Source organism: Sparassis crispa (assembly GCF_003851025.1).
Source record: "Sparassis crispa DNA, contig_000004F, whole genome shotgun sequence".
Taxonomy (NCBI): Eukaryota; Fungi; Basidiomycota; class Agaricomycetes; order Polyporales; family Sparassidaceae; genus Sparassis; species Sparassis crispa.
The window spans coordinates 2,736,800-2,755,364 of NW_020939751.1; the positions used below are offsets into that span (position 1 = coordinate 2,736,800).

At 51.4% G+C, this 18,565-nt stretch overlaps 5 protein-coding genes across 5 annotated transcripts; 4 read left to right on the plus strand and 1 right to left on the minus strand.

Annotated features, from left to right (window-relative positions):
- Positions 1-199: 199 nt before the first annotated feature.
- SCP_0509300 (hypothetical protein) lies at positions 200-613 on the plus strand (the record flags this gene model as incomplete). Its single annotated transcript, XM_027758985.1, has 1 exon — positions 200-613. One exon carries the CDS (start codon positions 200-202, stop codon positions 611-613), a length of 414 nt encoding a protein of 137 aa, XP_027614786.1.
- Positions 614-5,578: 4,965 nt separating this feature from the next.
- SCP_0509310 (hypothetical protein) lies at positions 5,579-6,180 on the plus strand (the record flags this gene model as incomplete). The annotated part of the gene is made up of 3 exons (XM_027758986.1): positions 5,579-5,704; positions 5,761-6,078; positions 6,130-6,180. 3 exons carry the CDS (start codon positions 5,579-5,581, stop codon positions 6,178-6,180), a joined length of 495 nt encoding a protein of 164 aa, XP_027614787.1.
- A 1,076-nt stretch (positions 6,181-7,256) lies between these two features.
- SCP_0509320 (hypothetical protein) lies at positions 7,257-9,841 on the plus strand (the record flags this gene model as incomplete). Its single annotated transcript, XM_027758987.1, has 6 exons — positions 7,257-7,353; positions 7,417-7,449; positions 7,519-7,532; positions 7,606-7,683; positions 9,588-9,772; positions 9,838-9,841. The coding sequence occupies 6 exons, from the start codon at positions 7,257-7,259 to the stop codon at positions 9,839-9,841; spliced, it is 411 nt and encodes a 136-aa protein (XP_027614788.1).
- Positions 9,842-10,597: 756 nt separating this feature from the next.
- SCP_0509330 (Phosphate transporter PHO1) lies at positions 10,598-14,850 on the plus strand (the record flags this gene model as incomplete). Its single annotated transcript, XM_027758988.1, has 21 exons — positions 10,598-10,611; positions 10,676-10,694; positions 10,762-10,787; positions 10,890-11,483; positions 11,741-11,798; positions 11,852-12,390; positions 12,449-12,476; positions 12,537-12,593; positions 12,669-12,783; positions 12,849-12,980; positions 13,084-13,236; positions 13,290-13,333; positions 13,409-13,627; positions 13,683-13,702; positions 13,761-13,968; positions 14,026-14,086; positions 14,141-14,214; positions 14,267-14,353; positions 14,403-14,420; positions 14,472-14,595; positions 14,663-14,850. The coding sequence occupies 21 exons, from the start codon at positions 10,598-10,600 to the stop codon at positions 14,848-14,850; spliced, it is 2,778 nt and encodes a 925-aa protein (XP_027614789.1).
- A 344-nt stretch (positions 14,851-15,194) lies between these two features.
- On the minus strand, positions 15,195-18,428 carry SCP_0509340 (Probable vacuolar protein sorting-associated protein 16; the record flags this gene model as incomplete). Its single annotated transcript, XM_027758989.1, has 14 exons — positions 15,195-15,267; positions 15,321-15,578; positions 15,632-15,807; positions 15,861-15,941; positions 15,994-16,208; positions 16,265-16,373; positions 16,424-16,733; positions 16,782-16,909; positions 16,967-17,169; positions 17,222-17,316; positions 17,370-17,748; positions 17,801-18,056; positions 18,113-18,225; positions 18,284-18,428. The coding sequence occupies 14 exons, from the start codon at positions 18,426-18,428 to the stop codon at positions 15,195-15,197; spliced, it is 2,541 nt and encodes an 846-aa protein (XP_027614790.1).
- Positions 18,429-18,565: the final 137 nt, after the last annotated feature.

An 18,565-nucleotide genomic window follows, 5' to 3' on the forward strand; every position in this document is an offset into this window, starting at 1 on the left:
TTGCGGTCCTGCGCGCTCTTCAGTTCGAGCTCCTCGTCGTCGAAGGTGTGTTTCCGCCCCACTCTTGTATATCAGCTTGATCCTTGACTCAATCTTACCACAGCGAACAGCCGCGTCGAACCCGCGAGCTCGACGATGACGCTCGGAACTTCGAACACCCGACGGGGGAATATCACCCCAGCGCACAACTCTGGCTGCAATGCCCCCGCCGCATGCAGCGACTTTCTTTATCAAGAAACAGTTTGTTGTCGCCGTGAAGCTGTCTGCTCATCTGACGGACAATCCATCTCTCTGGCGGACACGTCGCCAGGTGTACAGTGGCCAGGCGCTCACTCTGATGCAACTGTTTTGGCCACAGCATATGCCTATCGTACTACGCGAGTGCTTTGGTGTTTACCTTCGATCGGAGCGTGGCTCGCTCGTCTCAGAAGCTCTGCAACTCGTACTAGGGTCCTCTATCAGCGGTTCACCCCTCTACGTCTTGGATTTGTCACTGACATCTCAGGAGAAGATCCCGGAGATGGACTCCGGCAGGCCTGACTCCCGTCCTCGGAAGAGGACGCGGAAGTGTGGGGGGTGTAGGGAGAGGACTGGGGAGAGGGATGTGAGGTGAAGGGACGATCGAGGACGGGAATGTCGAGGCCCGTCTCGAGCATTTCCAAGCCGGTCAGTGCAGTGACCGCCTTAGAGGCACCCAATAAGATCGTTCCGGAGAAGAATCAACTCGCTGTTTTATCGTCGTGGAGTCATCATGCAGAGGTCGGTAACATGTCGTCGCGAGCCACATGCATATGCTAATGATCACCTCCCGGCAGTGCTCCCAACAGGACTTCTGGAGATCCCCTGTTATGACGCCTGGAGCGCTCTCCGTGTTCGCCTTCGGGAATGACATTCGCCCTCTGCTGGCAGACGTGCGGAGGGAATCGGGTCCTACGGAACTCTGTGTTTCTATGGAAGATGTCTCCACGATCGTAGTGTGACTAACCGCGGAGCACAACGCAACCACGTCGGGCACCCGCCCTCCTAAGCGCGCCGGATGAAAAATGCGTCCCCGAGCTCGCCAGACCGCGGTTTGCAGACATGCAAATTCGTCGGTGTCTTCATCCAACCATCACCGATATCGATCCCGACGTGATGTAAGGCCATCGGATCTTGATTTCTTCCTGGCATTATTACGACACCGTTCGCCCAGCAGGAAACCATCTGCTTCCATCTCGCTATCCTCTCAACATTAGGTGCACCCTTGTGCTTCAGACTTATCAAGATATGAACATTGATTTAGCTCCTCGATTGTGGCCTATACCGTCCAACGGTCTATCATCAAGATCAGCCTCGTACACTTTCAAATAACCTCACGCCCCCCTCGACCATATACAGACACTCATTGTACGACTCGAACTCTACACCGAGTCGCCATCCCCGAGTTCACAATTCACCGCTCGCAGCACCGGTGGCACTATCCACTCCCTCGTGCTCCCTCTCCTCGCGCTCATACCTACAGAGGCTTACTCGTCCTGCCAGCCATGACACCTCGTGTCGTTCTCAGCACATTTTCGCCCCAAAACCCGCCTCGAGCAGTGAAAAACTGATCTCTTCGAGTTCAATCAACGATCTCCCCGCAAGAATATACCTTTCCCCTCCAATCCTCAGTCTCTTTGCTAATAGTGTACCGAGTCTTAGGAGTGCCGTTCGTCCATCCGCGTGTTGAGAGTCAATCTCTCAGATGCGCAAACTCACCTCGCGGCTCTCTACCTTCTACCCATCAGCAGCATCCCAAGGTCTTCCCTAAACCACAACAAAACCACAACAAAACTCTTGTCTCGGCTTACTGAGGCCCCCACACCTCAAGGTCATTCCCTAGATAACAGAAAGCTCCCTTTCACCTCTCCAATGTTTTGAATTGAAAATATAGGGTTGTAGATTTCTCCTTCCCATCGCCGTAGCCTTCCCACCATTAAGTAGTAATAAGGAGCATCACTCACTGTGCAGTGTACAGTGCAATAAATATATTGAATTGTTCGCGTGCTTGTTTGCTCGACCTAGAAGGTTTTGTTATTGAGAGCGTCAATGCGCAAACGTTGCCACGGAAAGTTTGGGGGGTGTCGATAGAAAGATGCTGAGTGCGACCTGCGCGGGAGTGTCGCTACTCATCACACTAAAGTTTCAAGCTGTGCATCGCTGGCACATATCCTGGAACACACGTCTGCGTCATCTCGTTCCATCCAAAAGGCAGCTTTTGCTTCCGACGAAGTCTACCGGACTACGCCACCGTCCCAAGGAGCGACCAATGTTGGTCCGAGATTGGTCCAAGACCAAATCCTACTGCACTTCATTTCCTAGAATTGATCTGTGACTAGTCAGTACCTCTCACCATCTGCAGCTCACCACTGAACATAAAACTTCTTTGATATAATTCTCTAAGCTACGTGTCTTCTTTACAAGACATCCGTAGCCCTCAGATAGTAATGGAACCCTTGTTCATTCCAGAAAGAAGCACCGTGACAGATCGCGTCCAGGGAAGGCACGTGATTTTAACCCGATGTGGCGTAAGTTGTGACACCCGCGTACAACTTCACCGTCCCAGGTGACTTTGAAGAGCCGTTGGTGCTCCGCTCGTCGTTCAGAAAAGGGTAAGTGTCACGCATTGCATCCAACCAGAATAAAATTTAAAAGATATGTTTCATCACACATATGCCTTCTCAAGTTCGAGCGGCTGAGCTTCTTCCGAGAACTCCCATAACTTGAAGCAGTACCTAGGTGCCCAACCCTCCTGTCCTCGAATCCTCAGCATTGGTATGGACGCTTCTCACCACGACCTCAAGTTCCTCTTCACAACCTTGGCCAAGCTTCAAAGCTTCATCCGTGCTGATTTTCTGCCAATGCTTTTGAAGTTCAAATTTCGCACACGCCGTCCTCAGCATCTATTCAATGCGGGGTCCTCTACTCCGGGAATTTCAGTCAGTACAGACGACTGTCTCCGGCCTTTGATATTATTTGTGTTCATTACGCAACTTTCTCACCTGATCACAAGTACTCACTGCCAGGAATGTCATACGAACACAGAGTGAGACACTCATCGGCAGTCAGGACACTAACGATCCTATCGGAAGCCATGACCGCAAACCACCCGCGAACGTTTAGGAGCTCCCGTTCCTTGAAGTTGCCCCCAGCTTCCCATCATTGTTCTACCTCAGGATGACTCCCTTCCACACGAGAGCTGACATGGAGCGCGCGTGAGGTGGGGTGCGGCTTCAGACTTGCCACTACTGAAGGTGATGTAGGTCAGTAACGGAACCTTTTCGGCTGCCACTCCTTCCCTCCTGATAAACGAAGTCAGGAACATCCGACGGAAGCACGCTATATAAGGATACACCGACGAGCGACAGGCCGCTGAGGAAGTGCAATTAGTTTACTTGCGAAGACGTAGAGACGAATGGCGATCACAGACGGTGGCAAAGAAGTCTGCAGTGCGCAGGCGGACGGGACGTAGAAAACGAGCGATGCCACGCTACAGAACACAAGGAGTATATAGAGAGACAAAAGAGCCACGTATTGAAGAGCGCTAAGCACAAAAAAGACAACTGCGTTTCGTATAGACATGAGAGCCAAGCAAGTCCAATTGTTTTCACCTCATTACCACTTTTGGCTTGCAATTGGGTTTGCTTTGGTTCGTTTGCTCGGTAAGTATCGTTTTGGCTCTTCCCCCCCCCGCGTTGATGCGCTCCCCAAATTTTCCCTGCTGGTCTGTCGACCCGCCCACAGGCTGCTCGTGAACGTTGAATATCCAAGGGACAAGCCAACCATGGTGTGGATGGAAATGATTATATGTGCGCCTTCTGGTTTTTCACTCGACAAGTTTGATCTCAGTTTCACCCTCACGGTATTGAGGTAGCCCAGCCTTCTCGATGGTGTCGACCGTCGACCTCTCCCAGCGTCGACAATATTGCTGTTCCTCTGCGTCTTCGCGCCGCCGTTCTGCCGGCGCCCGTCGTTTGTCACAAAGTCATTGTCCCCAATATCACCCGCCGAGATAATCAGGTCCGTGACACCGAGTAAAGGGACGAACCGTTACTGGCGAGCTTGAAGGTGAAGATATGCTCCGAGACAGCATCTTCCTCGACGGTTGTGGTCAAGTACGGATCCTATAATCACAACTCGGGTTATTTGAGAAGACAGCGATGATGTGTCCATACCTGTGGTTGAAAGCCAAAGCAAGGACTCTTCGTCATGCTGGCAAGATACTGACCACCCGAGTCAGCGGTGGCACCACCAAAAACTACACCTTCGTGAGACTCCAGCATAAGTCAACGCAGGTCAGACCGACTTGTAACGGCGTACGTAGCAGCGGGCCATCAATGCACTCCGGCGCGTTGAATGCTCTGCTTCATAGATACCCGTGGCGAAGGAATTGTTGGCCCACACACTCTAGGAGGATCGAGGCTAAACTTCAGTATCTCTCAGTGGTACGTGAAAAGTTCCACAGAATGATCATAGCTAGCATACTTACAGACTTTGAACCGTACGCCGGTCCACGTATTGCAAAAAAAGAAAACGAGTGACACGTCGTGTAACGGGAGGTCACGTGAAGTGAGGCCACTCTGTGACTTCCGCGGAATGTCCAAGTTTGAACTTTGAAGTCGTGAGGTTCTGAATTTGTTGCCACGTCAGCAGGCAAATTGCTGCTTTCCCTTTCCCCCGGAGCTACAAGGCGACCAACTTTTTTCCAGAGGGACAGATCTCATTTTTCGCATAGGCTTGGCGACGCGCGATGGGGACTCTGGACGTAGGCGTCGAACACCTTCCCCGTCTATTCTGTTCAGTGAAAAGTGTTGCATCAAATTTTCAAAAAATCATCTCCCTTGAAGGTAGTTTTATAGTCCTCAACGCTTGCATTTTCAGTTTGACCACTTACCTGTTTGGCTTGACGATACTCGATTCCATTACTGTGTTTTCAGGCCAGTATCGCGTACTCACTCTAGAAAACAACTTGTTCACGCGCCGAAAATACTGCCCTGTCGTAAACATCTCAGTCATGGCCCATGCTCGCAACCTGGTCGTCGACTGTAGTCTCTTATCGTGACGGAGGACGCTCGCAAGCCTCCGACACTGTGATATGGGTATTTTGCCTTCTTTTCCTGCGTGAAGAAAGTTCTATTAGTAAGTGTGTGTAGCTCTCACCATTTCTCTCTAGATTTTTATGATAACTTCACAGCCATTTTCCCCGAATCTTTAGGCGAGATTTGGGCATCACTATGCAGGCCATTCAATTCACCACCTCAGATGGCCCAGAAACCGCCTCCTATGGTCAAAAATAACGCTGGAGGTTTCCTCGGAGTGAAGATGCATCAGAGTGTAAGTTCGCGACCGCAGATATTTACTGGGTATCTCAACGTGTCGAGCACGCTAACTTAATCTCGTGTGGCTAATAAATTGGCGCTCTGCGCACGCGACGGTTGGTTCAACTCTCATTCCATTTAGCTGACTGTCTTCGAAGGTACACTGTCGCTCCGCAGAACGTATCACCGCAATACTTACCTCCCTCCTACCACAGCATATTCACCTCTATTCCGCTCACATAATGGACAAGCCTATTCTCGACGACTCCAAGCCGGTCAGTGCAGTGACCGCCTTAGAGGCACTGAATAAGATCGTTCCGGAGAAGGATCAACTGGTTGCTTTACCGTCGTGGAGTCATCATGCAGAGGTCAGTACCATACCGTCGCGAGCCACATGCATACGCTAATAGTCACCTCTCGGCAGAGCTCGCAACCGGACTTCTGGCGGTCCCCCGTCATAATGCCTGGAGCGCACTCCGTGTTCGCGTTCGGGAATGACATTCGCCCTCTGCTGGCAGACGTGCGGAGGGAATCGGGTCCTACGGGACTCTGTGTTTCTATGGAAGATGTCTCTCCCACCCCAGTGTGGCTGAACCCGGAGTACGATGCGACCGTTTCGGGCATCCGCCCTCGTAAGCATGGCCGTAAGGGAGAGACGAAGGGTGAAGATGGGAATGTGAACTCAGACGGAGAAGGCACCGGGACCTCCCCAAAGAAAGGCAGGTTGCCCAAGGGTCAACCGGTAGGCCTCTCATTCAACTGTCTGTATTTAGTGGAGCTGACTTTTGACCAGGGACAGAAGAAGAATGCATCTACGTCGAACCCGCGGTCTCACCGGAAGTAATGGACAGAGACTCACGAGTGCTGTGAGGCCCTCTACATGCCTCGAAGTCATCCCCCAGTCGACAACGCTTCCTCCCCCTGTCCTTCATCTCTCTCTCTCCCCCCATTTTTCTATCTCATCGCATACGGAAGGCTGGCCTTTTGATAATTACTTGCAGTCTATACTAAGTGTATCAGTGGAGTTTACCCTAGAGTTCGCCCTATACTCACGGAATATGACCACGTGACCGTTTCCTCGTGCATGCAGCCGTGCTCGACTTGTACGTCACTTCAGCGATGAGTCGAAGACAAAGTGGGGAGCGAGACAATGGATGCTGTTCACGAACGCGTCGACGACGGTGGTGGTCAGAGGGAGAGATGGGGAAGATGGGCGACTCGCACGGGTCCCACACTACTTGGTACTCACGGGCCGCCTTAATGGGCGTCTATCTGATCCGCAGGAGTATCATCACATCTGGCGAATTCGGCGGTCCCACATAATCTCCTTGCCAGCGTTCACTTTTACGTATTTTTGGTAATATTGGCGCATATTTTTCACCTCCTATTGACGGCTTTTTGGGCTCGCTGCCCAGTGTGCGCGATGACGCGGGGCGGAGACGCGTCTAACACGCGTTACATTGGGCACGTGACTCGCGTTCTGTGACACAAAGGTAACGTAAGTCGAACAACTAACTCATCGCGACATGCGCACCACCGCACTATGCTTCTCACTTGACACGACAAGTAACTTGCACTGCAAGTAGCCTTATGCAGCACCAGTGCCATCAAAGCCTTGAAGTATGTACCGCTTTAACCTTGAAACTTGAAGTCCACCGATGACGGGTTAGATGTTCTTCAAAGCTGGAAGCGTAAAACACCATCACCCGACACTGCACCTCACCGTCTCCCCCGATGTCCATGTCATGTCCTGTCTCATTACAGGGGTTCCTAACAAACAGCAGCTCGTCCTGAATGGTTCGCCATTCGCTCGAATTTTCCATTGGTTCTGGCGCAATGCGGCATATACTGCGAATGTGCTCCTTGGTTTAGATACGGGAAGATTTTCCGATACATGTTGTGTTGTGGCTCTGTGTTCCAATGACGTGGACGTCTCGATGGGCGTCGACCGATGTTCAGCATAGTCGGTGTCCGCACTGTCACTACCTCTTCCCACAACTGCATGTCTCTTGCGTGCGTGCGTGCATTTGGCAAATATTTCGCTCTCGACGACGGAGAAAGCTTTTTTTGCCATTGACAGGTGTCCTTGGGGTGAACTCAATGGGGTCTCAAGGTCTGGATAGCAAACGTACTTAGAATCGTGAGGGGATAATTTCTGACATTATTTTATCCATCCCTGCAGCACCCACTCGCAAGGTACATATAACATAAGTTCATTCCGTACAATTTTCCTAGAGCTACACTCATACGTTTAGTACACTGTACACAGATTGAGTCGAATCCTTGGACAACGTTGTCATCGTCCCCCTTTTATCCGCAGCTGCTACCACTTGCACGGATACATCACGTATGTGGATTAGGACCACCCACGCTGAGGGTTACCCCTCCCCAAGCATCCATCACACTTTTGAACCGGTCATCCGCCTGGTGCATGCTCCTGGACAAGCATCGTGATGGTGCCCCACGCCATGCCCTCGGCCCACACCCTCCGCACGATCCACAGCAAGTTGTACAGCTTCGGGTTGCCTATGAACACAATATACGCGCGGATAGTGTTTTGCGCGCATCGGTTGGTTTGATTTTGGCAGGAGCCAGAGGCTACCATCGAGCGCAGCGATCACAGTAGACCCCTGATCGTCGACGGTATCCATGTTGGCTGTCTCGGGGAACTGGGAACGCTGCTTTCGCAAATATACAGCCGGTGCAGCTTTGGCCACGAAGTTCAGGTATCCCGCGTTGTCCATAATCCCCTTGGGCGTATTGTCGAGCCACCAGCCCGATGGCCACTGACCATCTATCACCGCCTCCACGTTCACTATCGCACTGCTTGTGTTCACGCGCCCAGTTGTCCGGAGGCTTTGTGTGTCGAGGTAGGCCTTACCCAAGACATTAGCTGTCGGAAATATCGGAAAGCTGGAGAGCTGGGGGCAAGGGGGAAGATGAAATGATGCGGCGAGCCAGCTCGCGGTGCCGCCGTTATGGAGAATTTCCTGCGCGAACGCGATCGTAGCGCCGATGTGGTCATTCCCATTAAATCCCTTTGTGTGACGCCGAACATGCCCATGATGCTGAACACCATGTCTACGGGACCTTGCGCATGTTCGGCAATACGACCGAGTATATCAAGAGCCATATTTGGGCACTGCTTGGTGCGATGACGCTGACGAACGTGGAGGCGAAGCTGCACGCCGTGTGGCGAAGCTCGATGATGCAGACCTCCTCGTGTGAGGTCGAGCTGCTGCTCGCCGCCGTTCGAGTTTGTGAAAACAGAATCGCTTGTGTGTAGCTGCAGGAGCTGCGCGAGGCCTGCGTAGGCGGAGGTCTTCGACATGAGCTCATAGACATTCGTCTTTGAGCGTTTGACCTGCCCCGATCCTCGACCCCATGAAAATACAACCAGCGACATCTTCGGCGCTATGACCTCCTGCAGAGTCCACCCGCGGTGGATTTACCAGGTATCCTCCTCGAGGCTCACAAGGCGCCGCATCCCACCGGGCATGACAATGCAGGCCGTGCATGACCAGTAGATACTGTATATGTTCTTGATCTGGAACGCCTTGTCATCCTTGCTCGTCTGCATCATGCAGAGGCAGTCGAACCAGATGTTCTGGGTCTTCTGGGTCTGCGCCTCCATGCACGCACGCATGAGCGCCTCGATACCGACCGGGTCGCCATCCTCCGCGCCATGCACAGCAGACGAGTCCCAGCTATCCTGTGCAGTGTCAAAGCGACTTCGTAGATGTTCTCGATCGCCACATCTCGATGGCACCGTTGATGGCCGATGAGATCTGCGACTGGCGAAATATGAGGTCTGCGCTGTTTGAGCCCATAGTCGCTGTTTGATGCGCTCTTTATCGTCGATTGTGAGCGCGCGCCTACTCTGTCCAGTACTTATTGCCAAGCTACTGCGTTGACGCGGCTGGACGCTGGGCGCTGGCCGTCCATTAGGCGCCCGTCGCAGCTTCGCTAGCTAGCAAGCCGCTCGCTCGAGTGTGGATCTGGCAACTTGGGCCCTACGGAAGGATGAATAGCGCCTCGTTGCTCGATGATCATCACAAGGACTTTCAGAAGACAGACACCGCGACACTCAGAATGTCCCTCGTGGAGGATCGTTCGCATCGCCATTGTACGCTAATTTGGGTAGACGACAGGTCCAGGGTTCCCCAGATTTAACCGATTCAAGCAAGTACACTTGTTGCTGCAACTGTGGTGCCGACTATTGATCTGTGGTCTCGATACCATTGGCAGCAGCAACGTCAAGACTCGGAAAGACTCATTCCTGGGCCCGACGTTGTTGACGAGTGGGCACATCAAGCTCTCGATTTGGCAAACATGATATCAAGGAGAGCCTCCGACGTGCGAACTGTACGGGAATTTCCTCGACTTACTTTAGAAGACGGCAAGGCCTTATTTTTGTTCTTGAAGTGTCATAGCCGGTGAGCACTGAACAGAAACCTGTCAGACATATCATAATTCATCACCACCTTCGTGTCCAAGCAAGCTGAGGCCCTGCTTGCACGATTCCAAGCCACATGACTTCGGGTTGTCTGGTGACTTGTTAAAACCGCGACTGCAGACACATTTGAATGATGAGTCCACACGACTGTATTCTGCTGGATGAACGACACGATATGATCTCTATTACACAAGCGAGAAAGCTAGATTATGCAGATGAGGGTGAGTGAAGATCAATTCACTGAATTACTCAGAAGTCACGATGCAGGTCACGAGCAAATGTGCATGTACATCTCAGCACCGTATTCAAGAGAAGCTCTGAACCTCCGAAATCAACCGAATGTTTCTTCTGATGCTGCACTTGGCACTGGTTCTTACACCTGATCAATTGGGATCCAAGCCGGAATATACCTCGCTCCCTCCCTCTTCGCCAGCCAGTAGCACGCTGACACCATGTTTCAGTAGTCCGGGGCACTTTCTTCTGTCACAAAGGAGACTGTCAACAAGATACTGTGTTGTTATCGACGTCGTAAAGCATTGAGGTGCGCGAAGCCCTGGCAGTTCTCGAACTTTGCGGTTGTTTAGGCGCCTGTACGTACACAAACCACGTGCGCGCGTCGAGAGCGCGTAGAAGTACTAGCACTGAGCACTCGGAGTCCTCCCCATTCTCCCACCGTATCTACTCCCTCTACACTCTCCCTTCCAGATATTCCAACCACTAGAGATATCTCTTGCTCACATAAAATCTTGATCTGTTCAATCTACTCAATCTCTTGCCTTGTCAATCTGGCCACTAAGTACTAGTCATGAAGTTTGCACGGTACGTATATATGCTGGGTGAATATGAATCTGGAGGGCTAAGATTTTTCGGCGGTATACTCTAGATATTTGGAAGATACCCAGGTGAGCTTCCAGTTGTCTTGTCGATCACATTCACTAATGTGGTGCTTTTGTACGCGCCTCATCTCAGATTCCTGAATGGAAGAAGGCATACATGTGCGCACTCACCGTTCGATCACAGTTGTTCGATTCTCGCTATTTGACTCATCTTGCTCCGCATAATCTTACCTGCTGACGGTTCTGGTCTTCCTTTGTCAGTGACTATCGAGGGCTGAAGAAACGCATCACTGCCATCCGCCGCGCTCAAACCGCGGTACAACCTCCTTGCGGTGGTACATCAACAACTGGAGCAACGCCAATTATAGAGCCAACTGAAAGCCACGACGCAGAGAATCCCCTGGGGCCGAGTGTCTTACCCCCTCCAATACTTTCTCCCAGTCATACTCAGTCGTCGCACTCCACAGATCACACAGCGTATGATCCTGAGACGGAATTCGCAGCGGAAGATGAGCCCCACAACCTTCTTGGCCAACAAGTACCAGAGGTTCCAGCACGGCCACCACTCAGCCGCTCAGCTTCAAGCTCTGGGACTGGTGTACACCCCGCTGCTACCCTGCGCCGTCGTAACACAGCATTTTCCATCCTGGCGCGTGGCGCGTCGGAAACTTTCAACATGTCACATCTCTCCGATCTCCCTAGTTCACTCAAATGGGATCCTACGACGCCTCCTCCGCTTATGGAGCTCCTTCCACGATTGGCGCCTGCTCATCGCGCCTATTTTGACGCGCTGGATGCGGAGCTTGACAAGGTTGAGAGTTTCTACTGCGAGCGTGAACAAGAACTGAAAGACAGGTAAGTTTACGCTAGTAACATGTTCAATCCCAAAAGCTGTAGGTAGCGAAGCATGGATTGTTGGGCAACTGATGCATGTGCTGATGCTACTTCTCTTCAAATATGGGTGGCTCTATCACACATGTAACTTGTTTTTGCTACAGGCTGTGTAGCGGTGAGAATGACCGGCGTGTCTTTGAGGCAAGCTCATCTGTACCTTCTTACATATTTTCTCATATCCTTGTGCAAGCGGGTAATCAATAATATCGTCTTTGTAGGACCGCTGAACTGAAAAAGCAGTTACAGGAACTCAAAGACCACAGACGTCTCTTCTACGTAAGCTCATTTCGGTCTGGTGCTTCCACCCTCTTTCATGCCGTTGCTAGCAGGAGGCTCATCCACTCACCTCGTCCCAACCTGCTTGGTTCGCAGTTCCCTTTACCCGCCTGCGCCGACGAGTGCCGAAGTTCTTACCCCACGCGGAGCCACACCCTGACATACAGTCAGTCTTACCCTCTTCACTGAAACAGCGCAGAAGATCTCCTGCTGCCAAGGCTTCCGTAGACGCCGGCGGAGGCGCGGGCGACAAAGACACGGAGGTACATCCAGAGGATGAAGGCGCATCTCACAAAAATGGCGTGAACTTCCAGCTGGAGAATAACCAGGCTCTTAAGGAGCAAACCAAGGATGTCGAGATTGAGAATGCCGGTCGTTCCGCTTCTGTCAGCCTGTCACAGACGCACGCAGACAGCGAAGACGGCGACCACTACAACCACTCTCATCTCCATATGCATCCGCATGTCCGTCGTGACAGCAGACAGCTCCAGCCCGCACGCGCCAAAGGTGGCCCCTCAGGCCGTCGACTCAATCCAGAAGAATACCAGAATGCAAAGAAGAAACTCAAGAGGGCAGTGCTAGAATGTTACCGGTGGGCATCTTCTCAGCTGTGTTTTAAGTAACAAGGTTGTTGACTCCAATCCAATTAGTGGCTTGGAAATCTTGAATAATTACAGGGCAAGTGGCTGACATACGTATGATACTAATAGTGTTGACAAAAGCATGCATTGGTTACAGACACTGAACCTTATTGGGTTCCGCAAAGCTCTGAAAAAATTCGAGAAGGTGACCAAGGTTTGCAATGAATTGGGCTTTCTGTTGCCTGTCGTCGCTAACTCTGTACTGTGTCTCCGCGTGCCTGGGCCATAGATTCCAGTGCAACATGCATATTTAACCGAGAAGATAGAACCTAGCGCCTTTGCATCAGGCGCAACTGTGGAGGGAATGATCCGTGAAATGGAGGATCTCTTCGCGGCTCGTTTTGGTGCGCACATCTTTGCCTACCGATATATCACTGGCTCCGCCTTTGGTGCTGACGCCGGATTATAGCGCGGGGAGACAGGAAGAAGGCGATGGATCGGTTACGGGGCTGGCAGCGTCAGAGCCATCATTTCAGCTCGTTTAAGACGGGCTTGATGCTGGGCCTCGCTCTTCCAGCGTTCGTGGATGGCGTGTATCAAAGTAAGTTTCACCAACTTCCAACATTATTTATTCAGATACCTGGACGCGAAAGTGCAGTGAGCAGCTATGTCAGAGTGCGTAAGGCTGAATGTCTATTTAACAGGCTTCCAGGATGACACGCGTGCGGCGTTGCCCACTTGGAACGGCTTGCTGTATGTATATGCTGTATTCTTCATCCCGATCTTGCTCTCTGTCCTAGTTGGCGTGAATCTTCTGGCTTGGTCCAGCGCACGCATTAAATATGTCTTCATATTCGGTATGCTTACTCGGATGTTTTCGTGTGAATTCATTTACTCATGAAATTCTCAGAACTGGATGTGCGTACGTGTCTCGACCAGCGTGAATATTTCGAGGTAACGTTCTGTTCCTACACTACGTATTCCGCGTCGATTATTAATTTCCTGCCGTGATTGGTATAATCTGCTTAGGTGCCTTCCATCCTTCTGTCTACTCTCTGTTATGCCTTCTGGCTTTCTTTCAACCGCATTGGGGCGCATTCCGTCTCACCAACCACGTGGCCGCTTATATGGCTTGCCTGGGCAGTGGGGATAATGCTCAATCCGCTTCCCATTCTGTACAAATGGTCGCGATGGTGGTTCATCAAAATGCTCTATAGATTGGCGACGCCTGGAATTCGTCGGGTAGAGGTGCGACTTCCTCAAATTTTTAGCGAGCGGCTCCGTGTTCTAATTAATGGCGTAGTTCACGGACTTCTGGATGGGGTCGGTTGTCCTTTTGTTCTATGCTGCAAGTGGCTCATCGGGCTCTCCGCTATTGAAGTGATCAATTCTGCAGTCTTGTCTTTACTTTGACAAACATGTTCTATGTCGGGTGCGCTTATAAGCGAGGATTGGATAATTGGCAGCAGTGCACAGAGGGGAGATACTGGGGACCAGAGTTTGCCCTTGCATGCATTCCTTTCCTAATACGTGTCATTCAGAGCATCAAGCGGTGGGTAGACTCTCGCTTGATCACCCATCTCATCAATGTGAGTGTCTGAACATAGCAAGACATGCTTCTGATATGACTCATTCGTCGTCTGCAGGCGGGAAAGTACGCTGCTGGATTGCTCATGTATCTCTGTTATTACCTCTGGAGGCAGCACGGTCCGGTCTACCGTCGTATTCTCCGAGCGACAGACATGCTGAATGTCTCGATAGGTGGAGGTCGTGGTGTCCACTTTGTGGTGTGGTGTATCTTCGCTACTAACTATTCTCTATATGCTTCATCATGGGTACGTCTACTTATATCGAGCGTGCTCACCAACTTACGCACCATGCCTCCAGGATATACTGATGGACTGGTCCTTATTGCAGCCGCACGCAAAATACCCTCTGCTTCGATCCGAGCTCTTGTATCCTAGCTATGTGCCGGTCAGTTGCCTATCATGAGGAACTTCAGAACGACTCATCGGTTTTATAGCTCTACTACATGGCAATCGTGCGTCTGAGACCTGTTGCAATATCCGCAATATTCTCAAGGGACTCCTAGGTCACAAATGTATTGATCAGGTTCATATGGGTATTTTATATACCTGGAAGTGGGCCGAATTACGTTTTAAGAACCTTTATCGCGGGTTCATTGGAGTCTTTCAGGAGATGGCAGTGGAACTTCAGTGCGTCATCGAACATTCTCTCAGATGCATTTGTCTGGAATATCCGAATTGTTGATAGTTCGTTTAGAGAACGAACATCTAGGGAATGTGGATCAATATCGCGTCACTAGAGAAGTCCCCCTCCCATATGCACTTGAGGATATGTCGCGCGAGTCGGACGATGAGGATGACAGGGATAATCACAGCAGATCTAGGCGCCGACGAAAAACTCAAGACTCCTCGACGGAGCACATGGAACAAGGCAGCGAGTCATGAAGCATGTTTTCGTGTCCACCCTCGGCATTAGAGTATCATGTATACGCAGGTGACATGGAGTGTCGTTCTTTCACACGCAACATTGACGGTGGGGCTGTCGTTTCGTATTTGTAGACGTGTCAAGAAAGCGGCGTCTAACGATCTCCGCTGTTGATGCTTCGTAAAACCGGCAGACCCAGAATCTCACAGACACTCATCGGAGTCTAGAATTCTCATTGTCCAGGAGGGTATTACATCGTAGCAATGCACGCTTGATTGTATCAGCAAAACTGGCATGAGGAACTCGACAGGCTTTGTCTTGTAGCAAAATATCCGTTGTGCAGCACAATTGAGTAGTCCAAGTGTCACTTCATAGAAGCTGATATTTGCTCGAGTTCTCTTGCAATTAGAGAATTTGGGCATGTCTTCCTGAGTTGCCTGAGAAATGAGTGTTAGATCCGGACGAAGGGGACACGAATCCTTCAACTTACTCCACCTTCGCCTTGTCACCCCTTTCCTTGCACTCCTTGCCGGCCATCCTCCACTCCCCGCACAGTACGTACAGGTCAATCCGTTTGTTGGCATCGCATCGCATGACGTAGGAAGCAGCTTCTTTGTTATAGCCCTTTTCGACCAGGTGTCGCACGAACGCCTCGTAACCGATGGGACTCCGTCTCGACCGAGCAAACGCGTCCAAACCTTCAAAGTCACGCACCGAGGTCAACGCCTGCAACTTGACATACCAGAACCTGATGGAATGTATGAGTGCACGGAACCAACTAGTCAATTGATAGCAACAGACCTCTTGTCAGGGACCTTGAAGTCCGACTTGATCTTATCAGCTCGTTTCGCCATGCCATTAATCAGGCAGATCCGGATGGTCTCGTTGACACTGAGCCCAAAGAATGATATCTTCCCGTCGGCCTCCTTCTCCAACTGCTGTTGTAGACTTAGCAGTTTTGCGTACTCGTCGGTCATCTGATAGGGCAGAAATCAACGGCTGATTCATATCAAATCAGTGAAACACTCACCCTCGCCTCAAACCCTCTCTCCTTGTCTTCTGAAAAGAACTTCTGTGCTGCCTTGATCGACGTTATCTTCGAAGCAGGATCCTGGGAGTGATGCCATAACATCAGGAGAACATTATACCCGACGGAGACTCACGGTCATGGCAGCAGCTTCTTCTAGGGAAAGTACTGCACTCTCGACCCGCCTGTCGTCCGAGAAGTAGAAATCGCGTAGCATTTCGCGGTTCTGGTCCCGCGCATAAACTTGCAGCAGCTTGCTTGCGGGAGCCAGACGCGGACCGCCCTCCTCTATGACGCGGAAGAAGGTTCCCAGTGGCAGGCGCTTCTGCAGATGAAGCAAAACATGATAGACTGCAAAGATGTGTACTCAGCAATGAGGCGGTTAGGTTGTAACAAATCAGACAGACCAAGGTCAGTATCCCCACTCTCGACCGCTTTCGTCAACGCAAGGCGGTCTTCCTTCATGCTGAGCAAGAGCGGAACTTGGTCTGAAGCCCGCGGTTCATGATCCAAAAGCTGGTAGACATCGATCAGAGAGAACCAAGAAATCAAGGATCAGCGCGGACTTTTGTTGCTAGCTCCGCCCTTCCCACTTCCCAAGCACGCTTGGCGATATCGGCGTAGCTTACGCCTCCGCCGCCGAGCTTCCCAAATTTCTCGACGATAGACCTGCAGACAACGTCATCACCAGCAAGCTGAACGTCCTGACCTGAACCGGTCGCCGTTGGCTTCGAACGCACGATTTTTGCACACGCCCAGTGTTTGAGCACTGCGTCTGGCTTGAGGGAAAGGAAGGACGATATGCGGAGGGCCAGGAGATGATGGTTCCGTGCGGTCAGCCGATTGATGAGATGGGAAGGGGAGACCTGAACGTATCTAAACAAATGTCAGAGCAGCGACGAAGGGGCCTTTGCTGCAACATACTGTGTATATGATATAGGAATACCAATTTCGTAGTACCGCACAGCATTGAGGACCTTCAGAACCTGCCCCATATGCACGAAGTCTGAAGGATCATATAAATCTAAGAAAGCTCGACCGAACTTGGCTGCCTGGCATTGGATAGTTCTCGATCAGTGTTGTGCATCGACACAGTTGAAGCAGCTCACGTTCAGCAAGCGTCGCTGCCAGTAGGGTTCCCATTCATGCCCAGCCGCATCGATGCACTCATTGACGGCCGCCGCTAGCTCTGGACGAATACTACGGATGCTCTCATCTGCTTTAGGTGACCGATGAGAGAAGTTCTCCCAGGCATCGTACAAGATGGCGGACGGCGAAGTGGACCCGGGACGGAACACAGATACAGAAGCAGCTGATAAACCTTTAGGTCAAACCAGGAGCAAGCATCGTGATGGAAGCCTTACCAGGGACCTTTTGGAGGAAGTCGCAACTGTCCGGACCTATCACACGAATACCATCTGCTTCTGTGGTGACAAAGGTCGGTCCTGTGTAGAAATACCTTTAAGGATGGCATCAGAGAAGGGTGACAAGCGACGAGCATCAACTTCTTACTGCAGGGTGTCTCCGAAAGGTCCAACGAGAAGAGCTAGTGTGTCCCATGTCACTAGGACCGCGTCATTTCCACACCATTCGACCTGTCTGACTTCGCCTTCGGCACCAATGACATTCAGAGTATTGAATTCCGCAAGGCTTCGTGAGAAGTCAGTCGAAACAACCCAGAGTAAACCTGTCGCCAGCAGCAATGCGAGTGATTTACCGTTAGGCGACGGAGACATGTGGGTGAACGGTCCTCGAGAGAGTTGCTGGTCGACACTCTCCAAATTATCGACACTATAGATAGTGGACTCAACAGAGAGGAGGACCTCAACATGTCGAGATATGGTAAAATCGGGGGGAATGACCGTCCACGAATGTGGAGGATGAGACAAACCTTGCACAATACGTCAATCCCACGCAGCACGCGGGCCCGTCCCGAGACTCACCTGGGTTAGCTAGGGTGAGCGGTTTTGCACCTTGCCAATCCTTGACCTCGAGTAGCGTCAGTGAACCTGTCAGCGCTACGAGGCCGCTCTCATGTATGCGTGCATCCACGATGCCTAGCTCTCCCGCCTCGCTCCCCAACGAGTATTGCTGATAGTCACCCTGCAGGTCATACAACCGGTACACACCCTCCTCATTCAGCACAACTAGCCGTTCGTCCCCGGTCCAACCGAAACGGATGATCTTCCCTTGATCCCACTGTCGGGAACGTCAGTCTTTGAACGTCATCGTATAGACGTGCGGGAGATAACCACACTGAATAGCAATATACCCTCGCCAGCCAGAGAGTAGACCTGTATCTGCGCCTTCGCAAAGGACGGTGTTGCGCGACCGAGTGCGACCAACTTCGCATTGTCCCGCATGAGAGCTGCGGAATCAAACTGTCAGACTAAGCAAGCAGACGAAAACTGCTTATATGACGCGACCTAGAGGACCGCCATATCGACACCCAGCAATAATGAAGTCGCCGAGGCTGGGTAGCTTTCCTGAAATTGAATAAATCTGGTGCCGCTTATAGAAGACGTTGCCATCTTGCATGGCCTCCCAGGAAGCTGTTGGGTGGTCCGTCATCCTCCCCTCTTAATTCGAGACGTATCCTTGGGTGTACAAAAAAACTGAGAGCGACAGCGGTGGATACAAAGCAGTAGGTTTACTCGCTGAAGCAACCTGAGTACACTGGCATGTGGTGAATTGAGACATGACGCGCC